This window comes from Ochotona princeps, chromosome 12 (genome assembly GCF_030435755.1).
Source record: "Ochotona princeps isolate mOchPri1 chromosome 12, mOchPri1.hap1, whole genome shotgun sequence".
NCBI lineage: Eukaryota > Metazoa > Chordata > Mammalia > Lagomorpha > Ochotonidae > Ochotona > Ochotona princeps.
Genome location: NC_080843.1, coordinates 61,584,579 through 61,610,090, shown reverse-complemented (window position 1 = coordinate 61,610,090; position 25,512 = coordinate 61,584,579). Strand labels below are relative to the sequence as shown.

At 42.1% G+C, this 25,512-nt stretch overlaps 1 protein-coding gene and 1 pseudogene across 2 annotated transcripts in view; both read left to right on the top strand.

The window, feature by feature from the left end:
- MTUS2 (microtubule associated scaffold protein 2) overlaps positions 1-25,512 on the top strand; it is a 524,310-nt gene that overhangs the window by 197,606 nt on the left and 301,192 nt on the right. For both annotated transcript variants that reach the window (XM_004577560.3, XM_036493410.2), the window contains exons 3-4: positions 12,354-14,769; positions 20,705-20,945. In XM_004577560.3, coding sequence (XP_004577617.2) covers positions 12,592-14,769; positions 20,705-20,945 — 2,419 coding nt within the window. In that variant the 5' untranslated portion in view covers positions 12,354-12,591. The remainder of the gene's footprint in view (positions 1-12,353; positions 14,770-20,704; positions 20,946-25,512) is intronic.
- Positions 11,305-11,458, top strand: LOC118758079 (U4 spliceosomal RNA; annotated as a pseudogene).

Below are 25,512 nucleotides of genomic sequence, written 5' to 3'. Positions count from 1 at the left end.
GACATGAATGTCCATGTCATTTGTAGAAGACTCTGGCCTTGTTACTTCTATTGGAATACCTGAAATCAGCCACCTGGCATTCATCTTACAGGAGAACAGGAAAGAGTGGAGAGGGGATCTTGTGTTTTCTGGTTTACTCTTCAAATGGCTACTACAGCTGCATAGAACCGGTGTCCATATGGGATCCGGATATGTGCAAGGCGAGGGCTTTATCCACTAGGTTACCATGTGGGGCCCAGGATTGTTTTTAAGAGAAAAACACATTACTTTTATTGGAAAAGGCAGATGAGGCCTATTTGGAGAAACATGCACCCTTTATTGGAGAGATTTTAAACTTGAATGGGCATAATATTTTGCTTCAATGTCAGATCAGTGTAATCTTTAAGACATCAAGCTGTCTCTTTTATGGTACATAAAGGGGAATGCACAGCTGATTTATTTGACAAATTTTCCATATTAACTTTTCATAATGTATCACTTATTTCACCATTTTCACACAAGCTTCATCATAAAAGTGATATGTATATGAATATTCCTCTTCACTCTTCTTGTTCAAGATAAAATAAAATTGCTTTTGCTACCTTAATGATGATATTCTGAAAGTCTTGTTTATATATTAGTACAACATCTTTAATGTTATATACATAATTTTAGAACTTCAAATCAGGTTCAAGGCAGCTACTGTAGTTTGTGTTATTTTGAGTGTTTCACAGAATTCAGCACCACAGACAGCTACAGAGTTCCTGGGTAGCTATCAACCTATTCCACCAATATTTCAGTTTCTAATTACATTGTTGTGAGACTGATTTTGTGAAGTTGACTTAGGAGAGTATCAAGCTTTTTAAAAATTATTTATTATTTTTGAAAGTCAGAATTGGAGAAAATAAGAGGAAAGAGGAGCAGAAGAGTGGATATATACTCCTCAGATGGCCAGCTCAGCTGCATATGGGCTGGGTCTGATTGAATTCAAGGGCCTGGAATTCCGTTCAGATCTCTCGCATGCATTGCAAAGATCCAAGGACTTGAACCATTTTCTGTATGTTAATGGGGAGCTGGATCAAGAGTAGGTGGGACTTGGACCCGTGGCTCATACATAATGCTGAAATTGTGGGTGGTGGCTTAAGCTGCTGTGCTGCAATGTAGTCCCTCAAGTATCAAGTTTTGAAGTTCCTTTAATTGTGCCTATTGAGAACATACACATCATTATGAAATACAACCAAGGACCAGAATATTCATAAGTCATTAAACTTGGCACAAGATGTAAAGGAATTATTGCACCACAGCTTTCAAAGTTAGGTGAATAAATTGATTTGTACATAAATGTTTGGATATGATTACATGTAAAATTATCCTATTAAAGATTGTGCAGTCTTCAAAACTCCGAACACGTGTACTGTAGATATATCAGCTGGAGTTTGAAAGTTAGAATTTTGCTATCTTTTGCATTATTAATGTATTTTCCATTGACTTTGGGATTCCTGACCTAATACATTTTTTTTTGTCTTGAAGTTCTTCTGAAGGCTAATTTGTTGCAAGACAAAGCTTTAAGTGGGAGCTTCTGTGGTGAATACCTATTAAATCAGATAGAATTTAATTTTCTCTCAAAGGCACAGCATTTGAATATAAAACATTAGACCTGGCAGCTAAGCAAAGCTAGATGACCCTGCTCTCAATCTTTTAGAGCCATTTCCCCTTTTATGAACATAAAAATTCCCCCAAATCCCTTTTATGTTGTAAGAAGATTGTTATGCCTAACACAAAAGTTCAGAATGTATTCCTCCATGGACTTGACCCTGGGTGTTCTGATGCTGTCTTCCTAGGGTAAGGGACCATTTGCTTTCCCATCTCCATCTTAGTGGAGAAGAAAAAAACCATGCAACCCATGTAGTGTTGAAAGCAGTGTGAACCTTTGCCTTTTTGAGTGCCAGTTGGGAGATGACTTCATCCAAAGAGCCTATTATGTTCAAGGGGCTGTCCCAGAGGCCACATGGGGAACAAATATCGAAGTTGTTAACCTTCAACCTAATGAGTCTATAGTCTCATAAAGGGATTAAGACACATGTAATTATAAGGCATGCAAGAATTGTAATAAAAAGAAGCTGCTCTGATAAGGTGGGATTTGGAGTTAGCGCTCAGTGTTCATGAGTTCTGTGTCCATGATTCAACCAAATATGAATAAAAAATTTTTGAAAACATATTGCATCTGCACTGGGTCACACATTTTCCTTATTATTCTATAAATAAAACAGTGTCACAACTGTTTGAATAGCATTTGCATTATACTAAGTATTCCTTATAATCTATAGATGATTTAAAGTATAGAGGAGGATGTACTTAGGTTCTGTACAAATACTCCACTGTTCTAGTTTTTTTAAAGATTCACTTCTTTGGAAGGCAGAATGACAGGAAGAGGGACAGACAGAGAGCAAAGGAGGTTTCCCATCTACTGCTCCATTCTCCATGTGGCCGTGATGGACAGGACTGAGTCAGGCCAAAGCCAGAAGGCTAGAATTCCATCCCATGTGGATAGCAGAGGCCCAAGAATTTGAGCCAATATTTGCTACCTTCTCGGGTGCATGACCAGGGAACTGGTTTAGAACCAGAGCAGTCTGGAGTTGAACTGACACTCTTACCTCAGATACTGACATCACAGGTGATTCCTTAACCCACTGCATCACTATGCAGACCCTTGATACTGGTTGAGGGACATGAGAATTCATAGATGTTGGTATCCCCACAATTTGGAGGACTCTGGAACTAGTTCTCCCAGATATTAAGGGATGATGGTACATACCTGTGATAAAGAAAACATAGTACAACAGTACCAAAATGAAAAATTATACAGGTTAAAGACATGGTAGCACATATATAGCTACTCCTCCATCATTTTGGAGGAAGAGGAAAGAGAGAAATTAAGGAATGTCTTCAAGGAAGCCATTGAGCTGAACCTTGAAGTTCAGAACATAGAGCTGTGGATAGCAAGGGTGAAGTGGGAGAATAAAGGATTCAGCCTGGAAACATAGATGCATCCAGCATTCATCAGGTCTTGAAGGACACACTAAGACATTTGGTGTTAGCCTGCCCTTCAGCCAGAGAACTCAGGGTTAGCTAGTGCCTAAAGCAGGTGTGTGCCCTGAGTTTCTCTTTATCCAAGGATTCCTTTCACACTGTGTTGCACATAACAAGCCTGGGTAGCAGGAAATCGAGGTCCAGTACTGGTGAAGAGATTGAATGTGAGCATCTGCCTGCTATCAATCCATTTCATGACTTATTCAAGTGCAAAAAAATTTCTGGGTGAGTCAGTCAAGTTGTTATCACAGATTGTGAGCTTGAGAGTGCTGGGGATGTACTGAATGAAAAATGTGGTCAAAGAGCTGGATGCTTCTACTGCAAGTCTATGATCCTGCTCTGGCACTCATGATTTTTTTAATTGGCAAACAATAAGTGCTGAGAAAAATTGGCTGTAGGTCTTCTGGAACCACAGATTATTATGTCGAGCAGGTTGTGCTGGATCTTCCTCCTTTGCCTTTTGCTGTTCACTGTTATTTTCTTTCCCATTTTAGATGAGAAGTGATCGAAGTATTAATACTTCAGCAACATGGTTGACGAGGGTAGGTGATGTGAGTTCCATCCCTGTAGCATCAGAGGACTTCATCTTTGAACCCTGTGCTGCAGGAATTGGTGTCAGTCAAAGGATAGTAACAAAGACTCTTAATATGCCTCATGTGATGGAGAAGGCATTTGATTTCGCTTTTCCTGTCACTGGTGAGCAAGGCACCTGCCAGGGTGCCCTTTGTTTTCCTTCTGCTTGAGCTGCAGGTTGCACCCGTTCACAGCCATTTTTTCTCACAGCTTCCACTTTCATCTCTGACCCTGCTTTTCCATGTCTTAGCAAGGTGACCCTGGGAATGCCACCTTGTCTGTGCTTTCACTTCCTTAACTGTAGAGAAAGGGAAAAAAAAAGAGGGGGGCCCAGTGTGGTAGCCTAGTGGTTAAAGTTCTTGCCTTGAACGCACCAGGATCCCCTATGGGCGCCTGTTCGTGTCCCGGCAGCCCTGCTTCCCATCCAGCTCTCTGCTTGTGGCCTGGGAAAGCAGTCGAGGACTGCCCAAAGCCTTGGCACCCTGCAACCTAGTAGGAGACCTGGGAGAAGTTCTAGGCTCCTGGCTTCAGATAGGTTCAGCTCCAGCTGTTGTGGTCACTGGGGAGTGAATCAGTGATGGACGATCTTCCTCTCTGTCTCTCCTCCTCTCTGTAAATCTGCCTTTCTAATAAAAATAAGTAAATCTTGTTAAAAAGTGAGAGATCTCTGCAAATATGAAATCGCTTAATTTAGACAATAATTAAATTTAAAATAAGGAGCAGTGGTTAAGGCGCCTGTATCCCATATACAAGTATGTGGATTCAGTACCCATTTCTGGCTTCTGACTATAGTTCTGGCTGGTGGTTAAGATGCCCAAATCCCATATTGGGGCATTGGTGTTTGATTTCTTGCCCAGCTCTGGTTTCAGCTTCCTGCTAATATAGACCCTGGGAGATGGTGGTGATGGTTTAAATACTTAGGTTGCCACCATGTGGGAAGTCTGGGTTGAGTTTTTAGGTTCTAGTTCCTGCCCCAATCCAGCCCTAGCCATTGTAGGCTTTTGTAGGGAGTGAGCCAAGTGATGGGAATTCTCTCTGTCCCTCAAGCACATTTTTTGGAAAGTTAAAAACAGATTAAATAAGTTATAATATAATCATATTTTAATATTAAAGGTATGAATCTGTGTAAATGCTGAGAATGATACCTGGCTCCTAGGAGGTTCTAACTTTCTACCCTCTCACCAACAAGTAGTAGTCACTGTTTACTGACAAAGATAAAGAACATCTGTGAAGGAGTTATTTAAAAACTAAGTAGAGCTCTTGGCAACAAACCTCTTATTTCACACCTGGCTGTCTGTAGCATCCACATTGTGGGCGGTGGTGCTGATTTTGTTCCTGCCTGCTGAACAGTGTCTTCTCCCAGCCTCGGCAGTTCAAACTAGAGAGGCTGTTGGCTTCCTTGAGAGGTGCTCCCTTTCTGGAGGATGACCCACATTTGTGGAATTTCCTGCTCTACTCGATCTCCTGGGTCACCTGTTTTCCAGCTCAGAGAACACAATGTTCCGATAACGTGGCTGTTGGCACTGATTTTCGTGAGAGTATTTGTGTTTGTTCTTGGAGGATGTGTGTGTCTTCAAGGGAAGCACTTTGAATGTTGAAAGATGATACTGACAGGGCTTTGTTGAAATTTCCTTCTTTGTGAGACACCGGTTCAGGGTTGAGGTGTTGGTTCTTTGTTTGAAGGCTTGGTGGGGATCTGGCTATATCTAGGGTCCCACAGGAAGGTGGAGAAGGACTGGGAAGGTAGATCTGAGAGTAAAGCGGTTGCATCCTGTGAGTGAGACCTGGAAAACATGAAGGAACAAACAGGTAGGACATGGAAACACATGGACACCAATGTAGGTTTCCCCTAACATCTTGTGAATAGGACATTCTAGACCAGAACATTAATGTGTCTTGGGGTAAGGGGACAAATAAATCGGATAAAAAAGAACTTTAAGAAATGATCTTATCTGGGTAAGAAATGCATGTTAATATGTAGAAGCAAAAGAAATAAAAGAACAAATCTGTTGAGTAGGCATTCCTGTAGTAGCTTTTTAAGTAAAAAGTTAAATTGGAAGGTGGGGGTGTTTATGTACAGGGACATGGTGGGGGACCCTGCAGTACCATGGGTACCTGCAGTCCTCAGGGTAGGCTAATATGTTCATGTTCTATGATAGAACTGATGTGAATATGATCTTTCTGCATTTTCTTGCTTAATGTATCTTAATGTCTGTTTACCTAGATGCATGTCCAACAACAGCATCATCACTGCTCTTGCATTCAGAAGCTACTGTTCCATCAAATCAGAGTTTCTTGAGCATGAGCTGGTACCACCACAACTGCCAATCAGATGATCAGGATGGGTACTAATAGGGCTAGGAGGATGACAGCACACAGACAGGCAGTGTGGACAGACGGACAAAGGGAGGCTTTGTATCTCAGGCGGGATGGGCAGAGGACTGCAAGATTTCATTACCCCACTCTGAACAGCACACAAATTTGATGAGTTGTATATTTCTGGGATTTTCTGTTTAATACAGTTGACCCTGGGTAACTAATAATGACGGAAAGTGAAACTAAAGAAGGTGGTAGCGGGATGCCTGCATTATTCTGCTTTATCACACATAAAAATGTGTATATTATCTGTGTGGAGCAACAGGAAGTAATGATGAAGGCAGTGGATGTAGGTTAACATATTGCCATGGGCTGTCTTCAGCAGAAACAGCAGCCAGCCTCCATGTGGTGTGAACATTTGTGTGTGCATGCATGTATATGTGTGTGCCAACTCATTCAGATGAAAGAGAAGGAACATGTGAAAAGCTGTTACCTGTGACTCCCCTGTGCAAGAATTGGGGTTGTGTGGAGAGAAGCAAGATGGATGAATAGGATAAAGACACATTTATACAATTGAGAATCATTAGCCAAAGTGAAGAAGAGAGGCTGTGATCCTGGTGAGTAGGAGAGGATAGCAGAGACACACCTTGAGACCCACAGATATGGGAAAGCAGCAGAGACAGCGGAGCAGTGTTGCACATACCTCAGTGGTGGTTGGTGTAGTCACAGTTCCTCCAGCAGCCAGGTGGGAAGAGGAGTTCACCCGGAGCTCACGAGGTGAACTCAGGCAAAGAATTCTCTGTCCTGCTGATTTGCTTAATTCAACCATAAGCAGAAGCAGAGTGGCAGAGTCCAAGCAGGCGGGTGCAGGGACAGGGTGGATTTCATGGCTCAGACCCCCCAGCAGTGCCACATAGGTAGCCATTTGGAGTACCGGGGAAAAGGCTGCAGGTTTGGAGGGATAACAGCGAGCTGTGCATATGCTAAGACAGGAGCAATCTCATTTCTGGCTTGACGCATTGCACTGCTCCCACAGGGAAAATGTTACATACTTGGCATCTTACAGATTCAACCCAAGGTAGGTCTGGGTGGCCTCCAGACCTAATGGCTAGGAGGCTCAAATCTGCACCATGCTGCATCAGGCACAATTTTAACTACTGAGGAAAAGGCTGTGGGATTGGAAGAACAAGAGCAAGCTACACATGAGCTGAATTGGGAAAGAACTCACTTCTAGCCTAATACATTGCACTGGCCATACACAAAATAGCACCAACTTGGCATCCTATGGGTTCCATTCAAAATAAGTCCGGGTGACCTTCAGACCTAATGGATAGCAGGTTTTATAAGACTAGTGCTGCTGACAACCCAGTGATTTAGAATCTCTGGTATCTTCCTAATCATGGAAACTGGTTGAACTGGAAGTGGGAGAAAGACTGTGCAGTTAATGGCACAGCCACAGCGCAGGATGCAGGGGTGGAGAGTAGTGAGCCAGGAGGTGGGGTTGTGGAGACTGTGGTAGAAGCCTAGCATAAGAGCCCAGGACTGAAATTCAAAGGAGGGAGTGACAAAGGTGACTGCAAACAAAATGACTGGGTACTGAGTGAAATCAGTAAAATCAACTTGTAGACCAGTGAGCAACACAGCTTTGAAACTGGCCATGGGCTTGGCACAGTGGCCTAGTGGCTGAGGTCCTTGTCCTGCATGTGCTGGTATCCCATATGGGTGCCCGTTTATGTCCTGGCTACTCCACTTCCCTTCCAGCTCCTTGCTTGTGACCTGTTAAAACAGTAGCAGATGGCCCAAGACCTCAGGACACTGCAGCCATATGGGAGACCCAGAAGAAGCTCCTGGTTCCTGGCTCAGCTTGCGGCCTCTTGGGGAGTGGGCCAGCAGATGGAGGATCTTTCTGTCTCTCCCTTCCTCTGTGGATCTGCCTTTCCAATCAAAATAAATAAATCTTTTTAAAAAAGAGAAAAAAATACCCAGCCCTATGGACAGGAAATAGTAGTGACCAAGAGCGAAATAAGAGACAGAGGCACAATAAATATCATTGATGTCCTCTTGGTGTTTAAATCTGCTAGCAAGCCCTGAGGTCTCCAAGGGTGAGGTGACAGCTGCTCTTTGGCCAAAGAGCCACCAGAGACAAGCTGGTGAGGACTGTTCACTTTCTTATGCACAAGTTACAAGTGTTAAGGGCTGGGCCTGGTGTGGTAGCTAGCGGCTGATGTCTTCACCTGGCATGCACCAGGAATCCCATATGGGAGCTGGTTCTAATCCCAGAGGCACAACTTCCCATCCAGCTCCCTGCTTGTGGCCTGGGAAAGCAGTTGAGGATGTCCCAAAGCCTTGGGACCCTGCACCCCTGTGGGAAACCCAGGAGAGGCTCCAGGCTCCTGGCTTTGGAGTGGCGCAGTTCTGGCTGTTGTGGCTGCTTCGGGAGTGAATCAACAGGTGGAGGATCTTCCTTTCTGTCTTTCTCTCTGTGTATCTGACTTTCCAATAAAAAATAAAATAAATCTTTAAAAAAACCAAAAATCAGATTATGAAGACTAAGGAAGGGAAGGGCAGGAGGGCATCTTCCAGCAGTTCCCCCACCCACCAAAGATGTGTAGTTGGCTATAAGCCACAACTATTCCCCTTGATCTTCTAGTCATGTCAGTGGTCATGTTCCATGTGTATTCCCCTTGACCTTTTAGTCATGTTGTAGGTCATGTTACTTGTGTAGGGCTGGAAGCTGTACCTTAGGTCATGGGCAGGTAAGTGGTGAGCTATGGCCACCAAGTAGCAGGCAGGGACCCAGGGGTGACTGCCCACATTGTCCCCCCTGCAAAGGAGCAAAAGCCTTGGCTAACCTCAGAGTTAACTGAGGAAGACATTGAGGATATAAGGGATAAAGAATTTACAAAAACTTGTTATAAAGCTTCTTAACAACAACAAGAGGTACATAAAGGAGTTCAAGGAATTTAGGAATAATCTACACACGAAATAGTAACATTGAAACAAAATTAAGGTGAATTTTTAGAAATAAAGGACACAGTGGAGCAAAAATAAAAATTCAGTGGAAAGCCTCAATAATAGAATGAGTCAGGCAAACAGAACAAAGAATCTCAGAATTGGAAGCGATTTTTTTTGACAATAGGGAAAAATAAAAAAGCTGAAAGAGGAACTGAATCAAGCTAAAATAGTATTCACGAATAAAGATTCACTATTAAAAGGCCAAATATAAAAGTTATGGGAATTCCAGAAGGCACAAAAAATAAGCTGTATTTAAAAATGTATTCAATGAAATAATCAAGGAAAACATCCCTGATTTGGAGAAAGAATTGAGTAACAGAATACAGGAGGGGAACAGAACTCCCAACAGAGTGAGCAAAAGTGAGCTTTGCCATGACACATGATAATCAACTATCTTCAACTGAACACAGGGAAAAGAGTCTTAAATATGCATGTAAAAAATTAACATACAGAAGAAACACAATCAGACTCACTGCTGACCTCTCAGAGTAAACTCTACAGGCCACAGGAGAATGGAGCAACATATTCCAGAATCTTGAAGAAATTGTCTGGCCAGAATACCTTACCACACAAAGCTTTCCTTTGTCTTTGAAAATGAAATAAAATTCTTCCACATAAAGAAAAGCTGGAAGAATTCGCCCCTTCCAGACCTGCCCTACAAAACATACTTAAAGATGTTCTCTTGACAGAGAAAAGGAATAGCATTTACTATTACCAAAGGCAAATCTAGAAAATGTCCCAATAAAACAACAGCAGAAGGCTAAATCAAGCAATGAACAACCCATTGCTAAAATGACAGGACCAAATTACTACCTAACCATACTAACCCTGAATGTAAATGGCATAAATGCATCAATCAAGCATCAAAAACTAGCAGCCTAGATCACAAAACAAAACCTTCCATCTGTTTCCTACAGGAGACACATCTCATCAACAAAGGTGTGGAAGCTCAAAGTGAAAAGATGGAAAAAGACATTCTAGGCTAATGGAAAGGAAAAATGAGCTGGTGTAACCACTCTTAGATAATATAGACTGTGGCATGAAAAAATATTAAAAGAGATGAACAGCACATAATGATCAGAGGATCCATCCAGCAAGAAGAGATCACCTTACTAATTTCTTATGATGTTTTATTTTTCACCTCTAATTTTCCTTGGCTTTTCTCTCTTGATTTTCTTTGCTAGTCTAGCTGAAAGGTTGTTTGTTCATCTTAAAAAATGGCTCTTATTGCAGTTTTTGGTTTTTTTAGTTTTAATTCCATTAATTTTTTGCTGTGATTTTATTATTTCTTGCTTGGTGTTTTTTAATAAGTTCTTAAGATGCATTATTAGATCATTTATTTGAGATATTTTGATTTTTTGTAAGCACCTGATATTATAAATATCCCTTCCAGTACTATTTTTGTCACATCTCATGGGCTTTGATAATCTTGTTTCTATTTTCCTTTTTTAAAAAGTTTTTTGCTTATTAATTTCTTCACTGACTCATAGGTCATACAAGTAGCATTGTTTGCTTCAAGATTTTTTATTTCCTTTTTCATTTCTTCAGCAATGCATTGGACATTCAGTAGGATGTTATTTAACTTCATGTCATAAATTTTCTATTTTTCTTCCTGTTGATTTTGTTTTATGGCTTTTTTATTTAAAGGGATGTATGATAACTGTGTAATAGAGACTGTCAGTTTCAAATGTGAAGATACAATGCAGTGTGTACCTCTACTTCCAAATCAAAGATGGGCTCCCAGTGAAACTGTTATATATATCTTGACAGAAGTTCATTCTTTGTCTCTGATTCTCTCTGTATATCTGACTTTCCAATATAAAATATATTTTTTAAAAAAAATAGACCATGGTACTCCTAAATCTACACCATGAATCTTGCCCAGAAGATAATCTCTACATAAATATTCCCATTACACATCTAAGAAAACTAATATTGACAGAATACCTTTGCCTAATGCATAGTTCATGCTTACATTTATGATTGCTTCGGTATTTCTCTTGTTTATTAAAAAATAAACTCAGAATCTGTTAGTGTTCAGAGGTCAGCTAGATTATTTTATCAACTCTCCCTCAGTTTTAAAATTGATTTTCTCATGGTCACATTGGACCTTAGCATTTGTGGCAAAGCCATTGCGCACCAGGATGCTGGGTGTCCCTGACAACCAGCTGACATCAGCAGCCATGATGGTGTTTACTCTTCGCCGTCATGGGACATTTTATCACTTGGCAGATGTCCTCTCCACCAGATTTCTCCACTGTCAAGACAGAATTCCATCCTGGCTAGAAAAAAAGTAATTTGGGGATGAGACTTTAAGAGTCTGTGAATATTAGCTTTGCGCAGTGGTAGTATCATAGCCAATGAGGTTTATCCGAGGCATGATTATTGCTAATTGAAAACTTTTCCCAATACCCCGCTGTGACGACTTGAAATATAGTCAGCATTGGCAAAAAAAAGTCTGTGAATATCTCTGCCAGCTCTACTTTCAGGTCAAGGATGGTCTACCAATGAAACTATTGAATTTATCTGAACAATAAGATGCTGGACTCTCTGCATGGTCCATGTCTGCAGTGATGGAATTATGACTGGTTATGAGCTGTACTGCTGTAATAATATGGAGGAAATCAATGTGGGTGAAGGGCTTGAGGAGGAGTTGGGGGAATTCCAGAGCCTATGGAATTATGTCATATAATGAAATTTTTAAAAAAATGATGAAACTCCTGGCTCTGGCCTGGAGAGCAAACCAGAGGATGTTGAGATCAAATGCTCTCTCTCCTCCAATTTTCTTTTGAAATTAATTTTAAAATCTGTTAAAAATTAATTTAAACCAGTAGTATAAAAAAATCTATCAAATCAGGGTGAAAAATGTGGGTAATTTGAATGTACATAAAGAAATAAAGCCAGTCAGTCTAAAGAGGCTAAGAAAAAAGTCTATGAATGTCTTACTCCCCAAGGATGTTTCACCCAATGATTTTGCATCCACTGGTGACCATTGCCCAGTGATTTCTGCAGTGATTGAATTACTGACTTAGTTTTCTATTTCTGTTTTTTTTTTTCCTCTGCTGGTCAATATTCTGTGAAAAAGAGACTCCCTTTCTCTTCTACCCTTTGCAAACATCATCAGTGTCAGCATGGACTTGTGCATCTTTCACATTCCCACTTCAGGTTTAATGTGCGTTTATCATCCACTTGTCACGTGAATCACTCTGTGTCCATTCTTCCATATTTGACAGATAAGCTTATCTGAAAGGATTTGGAGAAGAACATTGAGGGATGACGTGATGTATGTTGGCAATGAATACGTCTCTGTGTTTCTGATGCTGTTTTCTCCCAAGACTCTATCTATTGGTCCAGCCTGAATATGTTTTCTCTCTCTCTAGGTCTCATGGAGTAATTGACTCTAACTTGGTAGGCACCTGATGGAGGAGTCATCCTGCTTTGTATCAAGACGTTGCTTACTACTATTGTGAAGACGATTAGAACAGTGTCTCAATGTGATCACATCACAGAGCACAAGCCCCATGAGATTCTCCTCTGCACCAAATTATATGGCCCAGCAGAAGTCCCCTCCTGTTGAATAGGGCCACATGGCCCGGGATCCCCACTGAGGGGTTGACCATGAATGTCCCGGTGGCACCTAAGAAGTCATGTTACACTCCCTTGCGGCACAGCAAAAACGGAGCCAGAAACAGTAATGAGAGCCTACTGAGTTTGGGAGACACAAATGCCAATCCGATCATGCTGGGAGTCAGCTCCTCTCACCGTGAGTCTGAGCAGCGCAGCCTGCCTCAGGAGATTGGAAACGCTAATTCAAATGAGTCAGAGCACCATACCCACTTCCAGGAGGAACTGCTTCAACCTCAGGGCTTTGTGAAAGGAGTTCAGGCTGCTTCTGGCAGCCGGAAAGACCTTCCCCTTTCTCAAACCGTTCAATGGGAACAAAATGAAGAGCACACCCATCAGGGCAGCCTGGATCTCCTGCAGCCCCCATGGGGCATTCAAGGACCAAGCTCGTCAAGCAGGAGGGGTTTGATGGGTGAGGTCAGTCCAGAGGTTCTACCTAACAGGGATGCTGCTGAAGTCCACAGACCTCCTCCCAAGGACAAATTAGCCAAAACCCTTGACAATGAGGAGTTGAGGAGGCATTCTTTGGGACGGGCTGGCAGCTCTGCAATGGTACTGGGGAGCCAGTCTCTGCAGCACCTGCAGCTGGGCAGGCTGACTTCCCCTGAGACCTGGAGTCCTGTGTCTGGGAGTGTGGAGGGGACACTGATGGACCCCTGTTTAGGGACAGCCTCTGCCCTTGCTGACCGTACCTCTGAGGGAAAGAGTGTGCATCTTCCTAAACCATCTACCTCAGAAGCTAAGGAGACCACCCTCTGTGAGACCCCAAAGGAAGGCACCCACATCCTGAATGTCTGCAGTGAGCCCATGTCACATTCTGTCCACCCCGAACCCACTTTCAGTCTGGTCTCAGCAGCAAAGGCAACCCCAAGTACACCAGAAGCACAATTGGGTCAGGGAAAAGAGGAACCCAAGCTGGAGATAAAACCTACTTCTGCTGGGGCTGGACAAGAGTTCAAGGAGAGCCAGGCAGGAGGTCTGGGACATGACAAGGGCTTGAAGGGACTGTGTGGGGAAGCACAGCATGAAGCCCCTGGTGGTGTTGGTGGTCTCTCATACAGCAACCCCCACTATGTTGGGGTGGGAAGTGGCACTAGTGAGGAGGACAAGTCGAGAGCCACCCTAGGTGAGGAAGACTTCCTGTATACTAGCCCCACCCAGGGCCCTGCTTCCATGGGAGTGTCTGATAGTCATCCCACTGGGAAAATTTCACCAGGTACAAGTAGGAAATTCGGGGAAAGGACAAGCAGCCAACTTTCTCCAGATGCCAGCCATGTAAGATTTACTCTTAATGAACAAGTGGGCAGGCAGTTCCTGGGTGCCACTGAGGAGAAGACAAGGCTGAGCAGTGGGCAGCAGGACAGTGCCATAGTGTTGGCATCAGACTGTTTGGTCAGAGCAAGCACAACTGAGGATATTGAACCCCTGGGCACTCAGAGCAGCCAGACAGAAGCAGAAGAAGGCAAAGGAATCGCTGCAGCTGTGGTGGAAAGTGGGAACCTTCTAGAAAATGCAGCCATAGCTGAAATCACTGCAGCAGGAACAGATTCACTTCCCAATATCCAGGCATCCCCACACCCAGAGACAACTGTGAATGTCACCTACCAGCCTCCATCACCCAGTAGCAGTGTTCAGGAGCTCAGCATGTTCAGTGTGAACATGGGGTCACCTTCGGCAGCCCCACCTGCAACCGACAGGGCAGGGTTGTTGGACACATCCCCCAAAGTGCCTGACAAGAACACCTGCCCCTGTGGAATCCCCAAGCCTGTCTCCATGACACTCAAGGACACACCTTCCTTGCAGGAGGGGATGGAGAACCAACAGGTGGAGAAAATAGAAGAAAGGCCAGAAAGCAAACCTCTCATCATGCCCAAGCCGAAGCATGTGAGACCCAAAATCATAACCTACATCCGAAGGAATCCTCAGGCCCTGGGCCAGGTGGATGCTTCCCTGGTTCCCGTGGGGCTCCCTTATGCCCCGCCCACATGTAGCGGGCCTCTCCCCCAAGAGGAGAAGGCAGCCAGTGGTGACCTCAAGCCATCTGCCAGCCTGTATGAGAAGCTCAAGCCTGACTTGCAGAAACCACGGGTCTTCAGTTCTGGGCTGATGGTGTCTGGAATCAAGCCCCCAAGCCATCATTTTGGTCCAATGAGTGAAAAGTTTTTGCAGGAGGTAAGAGACTCTTGCTGTGGTATTGCCTCTAGGTTGAGCATGCTAAAACATGTTACACATTTCTAATGAGTTGTGAAAACAAAATATTCTGCTTAAGGAGATTTCATGGCTTTTGTAATGCACATGGGTAGCAATGGATGTGTTTTGCTAGAGCAGATTATCTAGAGAAATGGACAGTTAACAAAATATTTGAGAGATGTAGAGAGAGAGGAAGAGAGAGAAAGAGCTTCTATCTGCTGGCTTACCTCTCATATCATGTAGCAAGCATGGTTGGGCCAGGCCAAAGCCAAGAACTGGGAACTCAATCTGGGTCTCCCACTTGGGTAGTAGGGATCACATGACTTGAACCATCACTATATGCTTACCAAAGTCTGCATTAGCAGAAAGCTGAAATTAGGAGTGGCACTGGGACTAGAACTCAGGTGTTTCCATGTGGAATGCAGGTGTTCCAACTGGGAGCCTGTTTGCTATACCAAGTGTCTGTCCTGAAGTGAACATTTTGGGTTAGAGGAGACAGTCATAATGAGATGGATTCAACATCTAAGGAGACCCTTTAGAAGTCATAGAATGCATATTAAATTACAACACATATGCATTTAAATTTATTTCCTTGTTGAAATAGGTGAGTATAGTTCTTTCACTCAGGTTGAAGAATTTAGAATGAATATGTTGATTCAAGTTGATTGGTTTTATGCAGTCTTATTGCTTTGGCGGGGCTTTTTCTTTGTTGCACAGACTGCATGGCCTCCTGCTTATCAGTGGACTTCTAAATGGATCTGTCACAGCTTGTTCTGGCTAGAAGACATTAGGTGTGGATGTAGACAACTCCCTCAATGTGGACAAATGACCATTCTGGCATTAGACATTAAAGTTTGGATGAGTCATTCTCACAGTTCCAAGGGTTCACCTTCCTGGACCCCTGAGGCTCAGAGCCAGGCCCTGGTGTTTTGGCTGTACTCCAAGATGAGGGACATCCGGCATGAGGCCTCCAGGAGCCATCTCTCCTGGAAGGCACAGGTGCCAGAGATTGCTAGAGCAGTGAGTAGGTCTTCTTTTCCCCCAAAAGAACACTGCAGAGCATGCGTGCGTAGAACCTGGGGTTATCTCTGCAGACACACATGCATGAGGGGAAGCTGTGAGAGAGAGGGGTAAAATCCCGATATTAGCTGAAAATCTCTCTGTGCAGCTTTATTAATTTTTCTGATTTTATTTATTTTCCTGTATTGCTTTTGCTCCCTTCAAGAATAATTTCTATATTATAAGCATATTTACCCCCAGGCTATTTCTTCTCTTTTGTTCTCTGGAAGCTATTCCAAGTTCCATGGTAATAAGATTGTATGAATACCCTGTGGTTTTTATGGTTCTGAGGAGTCTGGAGAGACCATTTTTTTATGATGACAGTGTCACAATCCTGTGGTGGCCACTGTACCTAGTGAGGGGTGGGGAGTGGTGGCTCACTGTTTGGCTGTAATCAGAGCATCTGAGAAGCTCGGGTCCTTGTAAGATAGAGCAGGGAGTCCTGGGTGTTCTGCTAATTTGCATGGAAACCTTGTTTAATCAAATGTGGCAAGAAGGCTGTCCCTTGGCCATGTGCCCCTACTACTGTAACTTCATGTAGCCTAGTGAATCCCTTGCCTGGGTGCAGGCTCTGTCCAGGCTCTGACCTCAAAGCTACTCACCCCTAGTGCCACCAGTGTGCCCTGCCTGAGCACTGCATGGAACAGCTTCAGCCTCTGTCCCTGAAACAATGTCTTCCTGACCAGTTACAACATAAGATGTTTCAGTTACCCAAGCCCCCCCCCCCATGTATATCTGTACATAATGAGAAATACATATAAAATGTGTAATTATATATATATATGTGTGTGTGTGTGTGTGTGTATACACAGATGTGGTTTTTTTTTTACTGAAAACAAAAAAGAGAAATGGAAGAGGTTTATATGTAAAACCAAAGCCAGGTTCAGACTCTTGCAATTTGCTGGCAGGTCCCTACTGTTAAAGTGTGGACAAAAGTGTAGAAATCTGGAAGGAGTATTGTGTAAGCAAGGCAGGTTCTGCCTGGCCTGCAGGTGCATCACAGACATGGTCAGGCTTACAGAGGTGGCTGCAGGGTAGTCTGGGGTGTGGCATGCTCAGGAGATAAGATGGGAGTATTGTTTAGACTGTTGCTTCTGCTCTCCTGAGGCCTCAGGGGTACTCCCTCCCACTGATGATGATGATGGTGGTGGTGGTGGTGAAGGGATGAGGGAAGAGGATGGCATAGAGAAGAGGAAGGGAGGCATTGTGTTGGTAGTGTGCAGGTGTGTGATGCAGGGCTGTTCTCTCCCCTCTGCCTTCTAATACCTCATCCCTGAGACTTCTGCCTTGATCAGGTTTCCCCAAGGAAGAGAACCATTAGGAGGCCCAGGGGTATACACATCCTTGCATACTAACACACACACATGCTCCCATACAGAGAGAGGTGGATTGATTGATTGTTAAGTATCGAGTCCCATGATTTCTGAGGCCAACAACCCAAGATCTGCCAGGCAGGTCAACAGTCTGGGCTCCCAAGAGTTGCTGAACTTCCTTGCTTTGGGAGAATTAACCCGCTTTTTCACTAAGACATTCCATTGATTAGTGGAGGCCCACCTACTTTATGCAAAAATGAACAAAAACTCATAAAACCTTCACAGCCACCTATAGAGTAACACTTGATTGAATATCTGAGTAGTGCAACCCTGCCAAGTGACCCCTAACATGGCCCATGGCAGGTGCCTACCCTCCTTCCTGTGGCATTCCCGGTGCCCACCTCCTGTACCTCCTGCAGCTGCAATTTTGCCCATTATCTCTCCAGCATAAGGTCCAGGGAACAACTGGACCAGGCAAGTGAGAAGAGGGACCATCATTGAGTACTGTATGTGGCCCCTATGGTTCTGAGAAGGCTGGAAAGACTCCATTGTTGTGGTGATAGCATCACTGCCCTGCTGTTCCTACTGTACAGCAGGTGGCCACTCTACCTACTGTAATCAGGGCATCTGAGAAGCCCAGGCCATTGTTAAGAGAATCTGCATTGGATTTCAGGAATTCCTGTGGATGCGTTTTTTGCATTGTACTCCATTGGACAGGGGACAGCAGTGTTTGATTTTGATGGCCCCATGTTTGTGACTGTTCCGTGTTACTCGTTAGGTTCTGTCAAGCACATGAAAGAGTGTGAAGCTTTTTGTGGCTTCCCCTTTTAAGTTAAAAATGCATGAACTAGATACCTGAGGCATCCTTTTTTTTACCTTTTATAAGAATTAGCATATTTTCAGAAAAGTATGATCCAGGAAAATGACAGGCTTTATAGTTCCTGAAATAATCAATGGCACAGTGTGTCTGTGGGTGGGTGGGTGGGAGGCTGAACCCTGGAAAACCATTCAGTCCCAAAGAAATGAGTCATTGATGAGAATGACATATTGTAATCCTAACAGCCAGACAGATGCATACTTGGAAGGGCACTGAGTTATTCATGATCGCACTTGCTCAACATTGAGCACCTGAAATTTAGAAACTATAATAAGCAAACAAGTAAATAGAAGACAATGAAACAGAGAGGAGGGGAAAAACCAGGGGGCCAGGAGTTTAATTTAACAGATAATACACTCTGGTCCCATGTTGGAGTACCTGGATTCCATTCCTGAGTGTAGTTTCCTGCTGATCTAATCTCTGGGAAGCAGGTGATGGCTCAAGTACTTGGTTTCTGCTGTTCATGTGGAAGATCTGGAGTGAATTGCTGTTTCTCTGCTTTGGACCAAGCCCAGCCCAGCCCACCCCAGCCCAGATGAGCTGTAGGAATCTGGGGGAGCCAACCAGCACTTTGGAGTGCTTCCTCTCTGTTATATACTCTGTACCACTGTCTTTGTTTCTCTGTCTGTAATTCTCAAGTAAATAAATACTTGAAAAAAGAAGAAAGCCAGGGATTGATAGTGTGAAGGGAGGTTGTGAATGGTAAAACTTTTATCAGTATGCAGATGTAAAATGTTATTTCACAGGGATGTCATTTCCAGCAGCCTGAATGCCATGGTTCTACTGTAACAATCATGAATATTTTACAAGGTGATTATAATTAAATTTTAAAGGCCTAATCTTTTGTTTCAATAATGTCAGCTTTAAGAAGAATTTTGTATCCATTTCAGCACTAAAAGAATATGAAATTAGGGAGTTTATTTCTTCAACATAGATCAAAGCTTTTCTAGCCACACTTGAATATTGTTAAACACTTGTGATGGCTGAATAGTGGAGCTTGACATGTAAAGTGTATTGTGAATTAGAGCAGAGTTGATTAACAGAAGTGTCTTTTCATATATTGCCCCTAGCACTGTGTTTTTAACTGTAACTTAAAGGAAATAGGTCATTTAGTTTGTGTGTGCGTGTGTCTAATATGAAGATACGGTGATCATATAAACAGATAATGTGAGCACAGAATGGCATTTACAGAAGCAACCCCCAAGTAGTATTATAGCCCATATGGTTAACTGTAGGATAAAATTGCAGTAATGTAATGTTCCTTTGAGGAAGGCATGGACACAGGATTTCTTTCTTTCTTTTTTTTTCTTTTTTTTTTTTAATAAAGCAAACATTTATTAAACTATAATAAAAACATTCCATCAAATTACAAAACCTGAGCAAGAAAAATAAATGGCACATGCTTAACTGTAGTTGACATTCAAATAAAATTTGCATTCCCAAAATATTATACAGTAATTAGAAAATACCAGCCAAAGTAATATTAGGATACTTTTACGTGCGATCTCAACAAATTTGAACAGAAGCAAATTTTAACAAAGGTAAATTTTATAGTGAAACATAGCAGTAGATTAAGGATCTTAACATGTTTATTTTACTGCTATTTGACACTATGATACAAAAATAAGAGGATTTACTTGACATTTTTAATAAATATCTCATGGGCTGTTGAGTGCCTTACTGGTGAAAAGATTTAACTGGCTAATCTCATCAATCCATTTTGTACATTTACTAAGCATCATCTCTGCCCTACATAACTCTTAATGCAATTCACAGCACACAAATGGTTATCATATTAAATACATAATCAACTCGGACTTCTCAACAACAAGGAAATTAGTAAACCATCAAATGGACTACTTACCATACACTTTCCTCATAACTAAATAACACACAAAAAAATCAAAATAATATTTGTCATCAGGATTTCTTTCTTAATGAAGGTGTAGTGGCTGCAGCTATGTGTGTAGTGCATTCTGAGCTGTGAATTCAGTGGTCGCCATGGCTCTGCTTGGAACTTCCACTCTGGTGAAGTTTGCTCCAAAATTTCTAGGAGTGTGGCCTTCCAAAGGACAGTCATCAGAGGAAGATATTGAGTCTCTGGATTTTCATTACATGCGCACAAACTGGAGGTCTGAAAACACATTTTCCATTAGAGTCTCTGTTCTAAGTAACTGTAACTCCTTTATTAACAATGCATATTTCATTTCCTGGGAAAGGCCAATATAAATTGCTATGGTTCATATACTTATAAGACTAGGTTACCATCAAAAATCATGCCTTTTCTCCATGGGTATAATTGAATTTTCGTAATTTTATGGACATTTGCTAAAATCTTTCTTTGCTTCATTGATACTCTGCATTTATAGCTTCGTTACTCATTCAAATTCCAATGGTTTTGTAACAGTAAAGTGAAACCTTAAGGAGTGAGATCTATTTTCTGTCACTGCAATAGAGATTCATGGGGTGTCTGCACTGGAGGAGGTGTGAAAGCTCATGCAGTTGTGTTGTGAAGGCAGCGAGGGGAAGTGCTGGGCTTGAGGAGGGGCTGGCTGGACATGAAGCTGCTCCATGGCACTGCCCACTACTCGAGCCTAGATCTCCTGACTCTGTGGAGTGTTCATGCTGGACGTGCTCTGCTCTGAGTGTCTGATCATTTATCTCACAGGTTACAGAGCATCCTGGAAAAGAAGAATTTTGTTCTCCTCCCTATTCTCATTATGAAGTCCCTCCAACTTTCTATCGGTCTGCCATGCTCCTTAAGCCCCAGCTGGGATTGGGCGCCATGTCCCGTCTGCCATCTGCCAAGAGCAGGATCCTGATTGCAAGTCAGAGGTCATCAGCGAGTGCCATCCACTCACCAGGACCCATAGCAGCCACTGCCAGTCTCTACAATTCTGATCCTTCAGGTAATGGATCTGACACCTTTTCCTGCTGTCCGTTTGTTGGCATAGGCAGTGTATAGAATGGTCGTAACTGCTTGATGCATGAGTGCCTTCCATCCTTGGAAATGGAACCCCTTTCTGTCTCTCCATCTGTCTATATGGATCCGTCTGCAGCTGTTGTCCTCAAATGGTGGCCCTTATTGGCACCACCCACCACCTTGTGCTTTCTGTAGACCAGGTTCAAAAGACTTTCTGCCAAGGATCAGATAGTGTATATTTCGTAGTTTGTGGGGTCTCTTTGTAGGCTGCACAAACGGATTGCAGTACTACTTAATTTACCAACATTGATGGGGCTAGATTGTACTTTCTCTGGGGTCTCTCAAGCTATATCACCGTTTTCATTCATTCATGAGTCTTCAACACCCCATGTTTGCTTGCAGAGATACTCTGCTGCTTGTCCCCGTTTCCTATTCCTGCTCTGCAGTGCTGGACAAGGCAGCCCTGATGTTCTCTGCCCTTTATTCATGTCCCTCCTTGCGTTTTCTTCTGTGATTTCCTCCAGGATTTATGTACTATTTGATTGCAGAAATAACACATGCCAATTGCACAAAATATGAAACATAGACAAATATCACAGATATATGAAGATAATAAATATAAAACTTTGAATATAGATAAATAATGAGCTAATATTAATGTATTTAGCACTCAACTAATATTAGTGTTGTGGAATATTTCTTATGTGATTATAATGTACATTTTCTTTTTTTATTCATATATTTAACATTATTTTTTTATAGAAATAATATTAGAGTAGGTGGCTAGCCTTCTGGTTGAGGTATCATTTAAAATTTCTGTGTGCTATATTGGAGTGCTGGGCTGGGAGCCCAGTTCTGGCTCCTGATTCTAGTTTCCTGCTAACCACAGCCTGGGGGATAGCAGGTCCTGGGTTCCTGCCATCCCAGTGGGAGATTCAGATTATATTCCTGGCCCCCAACTTTGGCCTGGCCCTGACCTAGCCACCGCAAGCCAAGGGGAGTGTGTTAGCAGTTAATTCACTGCTTCTCTGGCACTCTGCTGTCAAATTCATATAGAGAACTAGTATGTGCTCACTGTAAAAAAAATAACGAATATAGGCAAAGATGGCTCAATTTGAGGTATACAGAACATAAAGGACAAGTAGTTGTGTTAATGTGGTGAGTCTTCTTCCTCTATACTTTCTTTTGTACATCTTGTAACAGTTGAAATGACACTAGGTATGAATTTGGTAAGTGCTATTAAAACCAAAAACGCAATATTTTGAGAAGCTGTACCTTGCAGGGTCACAGAGTTGGTTCTAGGCAGCTTTTTGGAGGGAGTGGGAAGAAGGGGTAGCTTGATAATATCAGCATATATTTAACCATTCTCCAGCTTATGGAAAGTAGCTCCTGCTTAATTAACACTTTTTAAAATAATGCTACAATTTTCATTTTTGTTGTCTGCATTTCTATTATTTTGTTAAGATAGATTATTGAAATGTAGTTATGGAGTCAACAGTAAAACCACCTAATTTTCTGGAAAACTTGTAACAAGATTTTCATACTAATGATTCTTGACATTGATATTTTTTGCCGTGTTCTTGTTGGTGTGCAGGATGACCATTGTAATTCATACTACAGCTCTCTGATTGTTATTAGAAGGGAGCATTTTACTTTATTGGCCATTATATGTCTTTGTGAATTGTCATCTACTCAGGTAGCTATTGGTGATCTACTTGTCTTTATGGACAGGTATTTCTATTTTTTTAAATTGCCCTAGGTTTCGATGCCTCCCATAGTGGATAGATGTTACATTGAGCCTTCTTTTGCTTGCCAGAACTGGAATAGGTCAGCTCCTAAGTCTCTTACAGGCCAGAAAGCTGTCACTTCAATGGCAATAATTCCTATTGTTTTCACTCCCTTGCTGCCCAAGTAGTTAAAATACGACATGCAGTAAAAAAAAAAAAAAAAAAAAATAGCAGCGCATAGTACAGATTTTCTCAGAGTTTTTATATCATAAATTAATGCTATTTCTTAAAACCCTTATATCTTACAGACTTTTTGGAAGCAGTTTATTTTTTTGAAAGAGTAACAAACAGAGAAAGGTCTTCTGCAGAATTGTTTACTGCATGGCCTCTAAAGCCAGCTGTGGGCCCCAGGTGAAACCAGGTCCCAAGAACTTTTATTATATTGTATCATGCAGGTGTCTGGGGATCAAACAAATGGATCATTATATCTTGCTTTTGCAGGTGCGTTATCAGGGAATTGGATCAAATTCAGAGCAGCCTGGTCTTGGACTAGTACTCTAATATGGAATACAGGATTGTAGGCAATGGCTTAACTTACACAATGCCTGACAGTGAAAAATAAAGGAACTTAGGCAGTTTTTTAATTCTTACATTTCTGTGTTTTTAAGTCTAGTGCTTTCTGACTCCACAGTCCTACTTACGCTGACAAGAAGCCTAGTATGAAGTCCAGGATATTGTTTGAGTACTCAAAGTACTGTAGGACCGTTGCCTCCTTTTTGATGGACACGAGGTTAGGAAAACCTAGGAATATGTGGAGAAACAGTGTGCTTTGAGGTTCTTCAATTTTAAGGAATAAAAGGAGACTGCTTTCTTTACTGCCTTTTAGTAGATATACACTGTTCTATCACCAGGAAATCATCCCTTATGTAAAACAAACCTGTTCAGTGCATAGAGTGTCAAGGTTCATTTTGTGTGTGTGATAAATGTACCTGAAATAAATAACACCTAATGTTGCCCAAAGCACAATGTTATATGTATGCGCTAATGCAACCGGAAGAAACTATCATATTTTTTATGAGAGCACTTGGAGTGTCACAAATTTTTTTTAAATGGACAAGATTCTCATTTTGTAGATTAGCAGATAAATTCAACCCAGTAAGAAGTTTGAATATTTTTTTCAACTTGCAGTTGTAGTATGAATTCTGCTTATTAAGTAACTTTGAGATTGGAGTTTCACATAATGTGGTTTGATTATGGTTTCCAAACTCGTGCTGGACTTTAAAATCCAATGTTGTAAGTTAATGATACTCCAAGGACAGAGAGTTAATGCACTTACGGTGTCTGGGAGGTAAGTCTAATCGGAGCTTTTTAGTGCACTGGGGGTGTGCTCTTGGAAGGCTGTGCTCATCCAAGGGCCTGCTGTAGAAGCCTGATTTGGCCCCAGCCACTCTGTTTTCCTCTTGGTCCAACACATGACTCTTTGCTTGCATGATCAGAACAATTTAAGTAAGTACAATTTGAAAAGATACGATAATGTTAGACAAGTAACTAAATGCAAATCTATGCTAAGTATTTCTGGTGTAAGAATTCTAATTAGCATGGAGTTTGCTCTCTATGACTTTTGCCTTTTTGGTACCAAAGCATGAAATAGTTTTGAATATTCTGTGTTGTGTGAGATGACTAGTTTAGACTTTTTATTGCGTTTGGTAACTGTGGGGCATGTTAGTTCCCATCCGTTTGGTGACCCCCTGACAGCTGCACGACCTTCTCTGTCCCTTTGCATCCTAACAGAGCAAAAAGCCCTGGGGACACAGGGATGCATTCATTAAGCCTGTTCCTAGTGTTGGCTTTGTGAGAATCACCACAGTGCTTTATGGAAAAGCATTGATAGAAGGGAAAGAATACTTGCCAAGTGTGGAATGTCTTTGTCAAGGCTAGACTGAAGAAAGTTGTTAGCAGTCTAAGTTGGGACGATGTTTTGTTGCTTTGTTTTTGGTAGACCATTGGGAATCTTCAGGTTTTCAGTAGATAAATGAGATAGTTTTGGGTTTTCCTTAAGGTTTTATTTATTTATTTAAAAGGCAAAGTGAAAAAGAGGGAAAGACAAAAAGAGATCTTGTACCAGAAACCAAGGGTTTCATCTAGATCTGCCATAGGCCTTTCAGGGGCCCAGGCACATGAGCCATACTCTTCTGATTGCTCAGGCACATTACCAGGGAGCTGGATCAGAAATGGAGCTGGTGAATGCTGTTGTTGTGGGCAGCTGCACTGTAGTGCTGACCCCACAACAAGTAATGTATTTTCAAAGCGATTGTTACAAATAGTGGTATGGATAAGCAAGGGTGGGGAGGCCATTGCAAGCATGAAATTATCATGGTTTTATACTTCTCCATTTTTTTCCAGAATTGTATAATGCCTTTGCTGCTTTCATCATCATCATAATTTTTAAAGTTGGGGATCTGCAATTGTAGAAATCGAGAGAACCAGGTAGCCAGTCTAATGGTCAATCCTGATAGTCTGAACATCAAGTTAGAGTTTCTGCTTATTAGCTACTGAATCTACAAGTCCATGAACCTCAATTTCTGCCTCTCTGTGATGGAATAACACAAAACCAAGAACATTCAATTGTTGAGAGGTCCGAATGGAGGCCCCCAATATACTGACATGCATAATTTAACCAACATATCAAAGGCCTCCAAAGCAGAGTTTCCTCCTATTTCCTCGTTTCAATCTATCTATGCTTCATCCTTTCTTCTTCCTACACGTAGCCCACAATGCCCTCTATTCTGTTTCTTCATCATGCCAAGCTTTTTCTGACTTCAAGCC